The sequence below is a fragment of the Belonocnema kinseyi genome, chromosome 7, assembly GCF_010883055.1.
Source record: "Belonocnema kinseyi isolate 2016_QV_RU_SX_M_011 chromosome 7, B_treatae_v1, whole genome shotgun sequence".
Classification (NCBI taxonomy): Eukaryota; Metazoa; Arthropoda; class Insecta; order Hymenoptera; family Cynipidae; genus Belonocnema; species Belonocnema kinseyi.
Window position 1 is genome coordinate 36,284,030 of NC_046663.1, and position 7,330 is coordinate 36,291,359.

Below are 7,330 nucleotides of genomic sequence, written 5' to 3' on the forward strand. Positions count from 1 at the left end.
TGAAAATTAAAATTCGAAAATTTTTTCTAAAGCCTCCAGGGGACTTCGTTTTCGCACGAAAAAATTTTATGTGCCCTTATTGCATCCGGACCCACAAATGTGGCGTAAAAATGAGTGCGTAGCGCGAGATTAATACACTATCGAGCGCGAAGCGCGCGACAAATATATTATCGAGCACGCAGTGCGAGAGCCAACAGTCGCGCCCGTGCAGCGGACAGATTTTTGTCTTTTAATTTCCGAAAAATTCAGTTTTCATCAGTTTCAAAAGGAACTTAAACATAAAAAATGCAAGTTAAGACATCCTTTTTTTTAAATACCCCTTTTACTCATCTAAATATTTTGTAACATTTGTTTGGAAACAGAAAAAATATGAATTTTTTTTTTATGTTCCTATTCGAACTTGAACTGTTTGCACCATGCAGGGAAAATTATTTACAGTTAGTCTAATAAGTTACTGCAATTTTACCTAAACTTTTTATATTTAATAGAATAGAAATTTACTTAGAATTCATACAATTAACAATCCAAAATTAACAAATTTTTCATACTAAAAAAATGGATCTCTACATATTCTGTGGTGGTAGTGTATTTTTATTATTGAATTGAATATTGACATTAAAATGAATTATTCAGCTTTTATTAGTTTGTCAATATTGGCCGAGAGAAAAGCAGGAAGAATGCTAAGCTTTATTTAAAATTTTCATATTTTTCATTTGTTAAACCAATGTCTGGTATGGAAAAAATGAAATTTTATTAAAATGCATCAGCAAATTGTGCATTTAAAAAGTTAATCAGATACTATTCTGGGTTTAACTTACCTTCATTACAACACAGGCTATGTGTTCAAATTAAGTAGTCAGAACTAGATTTAGTCCGGCACCCTCATCTGCATCTGAAATCTAGTCACATAATCCGGTTCTTGTTTCGTTTGTCTTCTGGAATGATATAGTTCTACTATTTATCATAAATTATAATAATATGGTTATCTATAGTAGTTTTTCGTTATAAGATGAAATCAGAACATTAAACCTTATATATACGATTTAAAATCATTTTTAAAATTAATTTAAATTTATAACACGGACAGGGTGTCAGTGAATTTCTGTAAGAAGCACTTTGAGTAACTGTAAAGAATAATAAATTGAAAGTTTATAAATACAAATTAAAATTCTTTTACTTTATTTGTAAAAAATTCTATATTATAAAATGAAGACTTCACCTTTTTAACCCCCCCCCCCCCCCCCCTCTTTAAAGGAACTTCCCTCTTCCTATTTTTCTAGTTTTTTTTCTAAATTAAAACATACTAATAATAAAATAAAAACAATTTTTTTTTAAAGTTCTTTTTTTGGGTCACAAGTCTCCTATTATATTTTTGGTTCAGAATTCATCTTGGTTTCTTCAAAAAATAACTCTTTTGTTGAATATTCAACTATCTTGTTAAAAAATCATATTTTTTGGTCGAAAATCGAACTGTTTGGTTGAAACATCTTTTTTTCGATTGGAAATGTAACTATTTTAGTATAAATTGAATTTTTTCGTTAAATTATTATCGCTGAAAATTTAGCTATTCCATTTTTGGTTAACACTTTTTCTTTATCTAAAAATTTGTCTTCCTTAGTTAAAAAATCATGTTTTACGATGGAGAATTATTCTTTTTGGTTAAAAACTCAACTACGTAGTTGCATATTTAACTATTTAAAAAATTTTTTTTTTGAAAATGTAATTTTTAAGTGTAATTTTGGATTGAAAATGAAACTATGTATTTAGCGAAAAGTGCAACTATTTTTGGTTAAAGTTTAATTTTTTTTTAATTTAAACCATTTCGGTGAAAGTTCCAATATTTTATTAGTCATCTTTTTTCGTTTAAAGTTTCAATGTGTTGCTAAAAATTAATTTTCTTTTTTGTTGGAAAATTCATTTTTTTCGGTCGAAAGTTCAAATAAATATTTTGTTTAAACATTTTCTTTTTGAATAGAAAGTTCCCTATTTTGACTGCGAAGCAATCTCTCTTAGTTGAACACGAATTTTTTTGTTTAAAATTAAATTTTTTGGGTTGAAAATTCAACTGTATACGTAAAAGTTCGTCGTCTTTTTGGCTTGAAAATTCAACTGTTAAGTTTAAAGTGAAATTTTTTTTTGGTTGAAAATTTATTTTTCTTGGTTGGGAATTACCTTTTTTGTTCAAAATTTAACTGTTCTAAATTTTTTTTTGTTTCACTTGAAAATTGAACTTTTTTGTGAAACATTCATCTTTTTGGAATAAAAGTTCTATTATTTCGTTGAACATCCATTATATTGCCAATTTAAATCTTAGGATTTTAAATCGTTTTAGTACCTAAATTAATTAAATTTAAAAGAATTTATTTACCCATTATGTCCCTATGTTCGTGGTCACCCTATTTTTCCTGGTTTGAGAGGATTTTCGTTTGCAAAGTCTGAAAATGTTACAATATTAAATAAAAATTTTGGTCTTTAATTATTACTGTTGATTGGAAAAGTCAGGAAATCTAGAAAATTATTTTTTCGGCCGCCCTGAAAACGTATTAAAAGCAATAATTTGTTATGGAATCAAAATCGCTGAAGAGTTTTTATTTCAAAGCATAGAGAAAATTTCTTATTTAAATTCTGTGGGAAATTACCCCTTTTTACTTCTGCTTTAGAACGTATTATGTTACAGCTACAGCACGGAAAGTTGTCGATTCGCTACTTCATACATTAGATAATTATATATTATATGCTACATACAACCTGTATACAAGTCCCGTTAAATTTTCAAAGTCTCAGAACTTTAGTATCCTGTCTACTAATAATCACCTAAAAGTTCTTTAAAGCCCTTTGAAAGCTTTGAAAATTAACACTTTGGTCTCCAAATGTTGCCTCCATCAGCCATGCAACTTGCCAAAGCAATTTCCACCAAATGTGTCATTCGATGAGGAGGAGATGCAACTTGGTGAAACTTCTTCAATGCCTCTATAAACTTCTTTACAGCTTCCTCTGTATGCTCCAATTCCATTAAATTTAGACCCTCTGTGTATAATGTTTCAGTCTTTTCTAACTCTGCCATCTGATGGTCGAGGTTTATTTTTTTCTGACACGCAAGACATTTCAACAACTTGTTCTCTTCACGTGGTTGTGCAAAAAGCCGGCTGCATCCTTTTGTTGGACACCTGCAGATTACAAGAAATTTTTTAAGGGTGAGAAAGAGAGGATTAAAGAAGACTGACGTGAATTTAGATCGACAGAGTTGTAGAAAAATATTTATTCGGATAGATAAAAGTTAGGATAAGATAGAAAAGAAGGGATTGAAAAAGACAGACGGAGATTTATATTAACAAAAAGATAGTGAAAGATTGACGCAGATAGATGAAGGAAACGATGAGATAGAGGAAACGGGATTAAAAAATATATGCATTTATTAATGTAAACAAAAAGATTGAGAAAAATAGACGTTTCTTGACGTAGGATAGGATGATATAAAGGAAGGAGATTTAAAAAGATAGACTTGATTTTACATTGGCAGGGGTATAGTAAAAAATTGACGTGGAGAGATGAAGGATAGGTTGAGATTCAGAAAGCTGCATTGATAAAGATAGACGTGAATTCATATTAACAAGATAGAGAAACAGATGGATGTTGATAGACGTAGAGTAGGATGAGATAAAGTAGATTGTCAATAATAGACAGGATTTTAGATCGGCAGAGAGATAGAAAAATATTGACGTGTATAGATGAAGGTTAGGATAAGATAAAAAAGAAGGGATTAAAAAAGATAGAGAAAGATGGACGTTGATAGACGTAGGATAGGATTAAATGAAGAGAGAAGATTACAAAAAATATATGGGAATTTAGATTGACAGAGAAAAAATATTGACTTGGCTAGATAAAGAACAGGATGATATAGAAAAGACGGTATTGAAAAAGATAGACGTGAATTCATATTAACAAGATAGAGAAACAGATGGATGTTGATAGACGTAGAGTAGGATGAGATAAAGTAGATTGTCAATAATAGACAGGATTTTAGATCGACAGAGAGATAGAAAAATATTGACGTGCATAGATAAAGGTTAGGATAAGATAAAAAAGAGGGGATTAAAAAAGATAGAGAAAGACGGACGTTGATAGACGTAGGATAGGATTAAATGAAGATAGAAGATTACAAACAATATATGGGAATTTAGATTGGCAGAGAAAAAAAGATTGACTTGGATAGATAAAGAACAGGATGAGATAGAAAAGACGGTATTGAAAAAGATAGAAATGAATTCATATTAACAAAAAAGAGAAACAGATGGATGTTGATAGACGTAGGAAAGGATGAGATAAAGAAGATTGTCAAAAATAGGAAGGATTTTAGATCGACAAAGAGATAGAAAAATATTGACGTGTATAGATAAAGGTTAGGATAAGATAAAAGAGAGGAGATTAAAAAAGATAGATGTACGATAGGATTAAATGAAGGTAGAAGATTACGAAAAATATATGGGAATTTAGATTGACAGAGAATAGAAGATTGACTTGGATAGATAAAGAACAGGATAAGATAGAAAAGACGGTGTTTAAAAAGATAGACGGGAAGTTAGATTGAAAGAGAAATAGAGAAGAGGGTATTGAAAAATATAGAGGTAAATTAAGATTAAAAAATAAATAGATAAATATAAATGTTGACTGATATATGATACGGTGAGATAGGAAAGATTTTGAAAAAGATAAACCTGATTTTGCATTGACAAGCAGATAGTAAAAGATTCACGTGGATAGATGATAGGATAAGATAGAGAAGAAGAGGGAATTGAAAAATATAGACCTGCATTTGTATAAACTAAGAGATAGGAAAAGATAGTCTCTGTTCCAAATCAGAACTTTAATTCTCATGAACAAAAATAATCTGATGTTCCATCTCAGAATTATAATTCTTTTCCGAAATTCCCTGTTCCAAATCAGAAAACTTTTTAATCTTAAAAACTTCTTTGAAATATCTTGAAATATTTAAATATATTAAAAATTTTTTTAAATTATTTGAACTTTTTTTAATTGACAGGGAAAACTTGACAATTGAACGCGGGAATTTAAAATCATCCATCGGATAGGTACTCTAATTTTCTACTTGGATTCTGGTAGTGTAAAAATAAATCACCAATTATTCCCCTATTTTACCCATTTAACGTGAAAATAATATCCTATTTGCCATTTTTTGAGCTCATGTTGCGCTAATACCTGCTATTATTTGAATTGGAATAGAAAATGTTTGACATGGAATGGGAATTTTGGTAAATAATTTTAATTCTGATTTAGAAGAAGGAACATTTTTTTTAAAATCCTTGTTTGCATTCAGAATTATAATTCTTTTTAAAATGTTTCAAATTAGAATTGTCATTTTTTAAGAAAAGTCTGTCCCAAGTTAAGATTTTCATTTTTATGACAAAAACGATCTGATGTTCCACCTTAGAATTACAATTCTTTTCCAAAATTTCCTGCTTTACATCAGAAAATATTTTATTCTTTTAACAAGTCTACAAGTCTCTTTCGATCTTTAAGAATAGTTTGAAATCATTCGAATCTTTTGAACCCTTTTAAATTAACCAGGAGAAAGCCGGGAATTTAAAATCATTCATCGGGTAGACACCCTGTTTTATTGTTTTGATTCTGGTAGTTTTGACGTGGTTTATATTACCTTAGTCTAGCAGAAATGTTGGTCATACTGTCAAAGGTTGGCCAGTTTTCTCTACAAGCGGTACAGGAACATTTAAACCAATATCTGCCAGCAAGAGTCCTTTGTCTTTCTGCAAAGTTTCTCTTGGTAAATACGGGACCATAATTTTCAGCGACAACGTCCCCAGCTTTCAGAGTTCGCAATGCTCTTATCACTATGTTCCGACCAACAAAATACCTGCACATGCATAGAAATCAAAGGTTAAACCTTTTAGTGTAGATTGAATCATTTTTATCATTTATTTTTAAACTCTATATTCTAGAAAGCTTCGGAAAATCTTAATTTTATTATGTCACTTAAGTTCGTAACGTTTATAAACAAAAATATGCACTACCGTGTATTATCTTATCGGAAATTATCAACGGGATTGGCGCGAGCGGTACTAAAAATCACTATTAATTAGGGATCATCCATAAACTACGATACCACTTTAGGGGGGCTGGGGGTTTCATAAAATCTACAGTTAGTGACGGGAAGGGGGTTAATATTCGTTACCTTTTAGAATGTTGGGAAATTTTGTTTCTAAAAGTACTTACGGTTTTAGTACGTTTCCACATGAAGAATCTTTTGATAGAAGATTAAGCTTTCTGTTTAAAAATTTATGTTTTTTTTTCTATTTGAGACTTTTTAAATTTTATTTCAAATACGTCTGTTTTGGCAGTAAATTAATCTTTTTGTTTAAAAATGCTCTTATTTCAAATTGAAGGTCTAACTTTTTAGTTGAGAACTCTTGAATTTTATTTATAATTCGTCTTTTTCGTCGTAAATTATTCTTTTTTGTTTAAAAATTCTTTTCTTGTTTTGTTTGAAATCCAACTTTTTCGTTTAAATTGTTCTTTTTTGAGAGTAAATAAATCTTTTTTTTTTAATTCGTATTTTTAGTTGAAACTTCAACTTTTTGGTTGAAATCTCTCGGATTTTATTAAAAATTCGTCTCTTTAGGTAGTAAATTAATTTTTATGTTTAAAAATTTATCTTCTTAGTCGAAAATTCAACTTTTTGGCTGAAACTTCTTGAATTTTGTCAAAAATTCGTATTTTTTTTGGGTAGAAAATTAATATTTTTATTTAAAAATTCATCTTTTTGGTTGAAATTTAACAATTATGTTTTGAAATTAAATTACTTTCTTATAAAATATGAGTCTGAAGTTCCCAACGTTTACAAAAAACGAAAAAAACGAAAAATAAAATATTTGAAAAGTTAAAATGTTTTCATTGTTTGTGACAGTATTATGTGCCAAAAGTCCCATCTTAAAGTTTCAGCCCTCTAACGTATGTGGAACCCACCCTAAATCAACCCCTAAATATAATAAAATTCGTTAAAAATACAAAATTTCGAAAAGTCAAAATGTTTTTAATGATTATCGCTGCATTTAGTGCCGAAAGTGCAACTAAAAAGTTCCATCCCTCTAGTGCATGTGGAACACACCCCAAATTAACCCCTGCACACTATAAAATTCGTTAAAAATACACAATTTCGAAAAGTCAAAATGTTGCAGCGGTTGATTTTGGGTGTGTTCCACATGCACTAGAGGGATGAAACTTCTTTGTGGTACTTTTGGCTCTAAATGCAGCGATAATCATTAAAAACATTTTGACTTTTCGAAATTGCGTATTT

The 7,330-nt window shown here is 29.5% G+C and overlaps 2 protein-coding genes across 2 annotated transcripts in view; one reads left to right on the forward strand and one right to left on the reverse strand.

The window, feature by feature from the left end:
* LOC117175915 overlaps positions 1-7,330 on the forward strand; it is a 91,952-nt gene that overhangs the window by 5,432 nt on the left and 79,190 nt on the right. The window lies entirely within an intron of this gene.
* LOC117175913 (SET and MYND domain-containing protein 4-like) overlaps positions 2,561-7,330 on the reverse strand; it is a 244,672-nt gene continuing 239,902 nt past the window's right edge. The window contains exons 9-10 of the mRNA XM_033365755.1: positions 5,675-5,890; positions 2,561-3,167 (exon numbers count right to left, since the gene is read on the reverse strand). Coding sequence (XP_033221646.1) covers positions 2,852-3,167; positions 5,675-5,890 — 532 coding nt within the window. The 3' untranslated portion in view covers positions 2,561-2,851. The remainder of the gene's footprint in view (positions 3,168-5,674; positions 5,891-7,330) is intronic.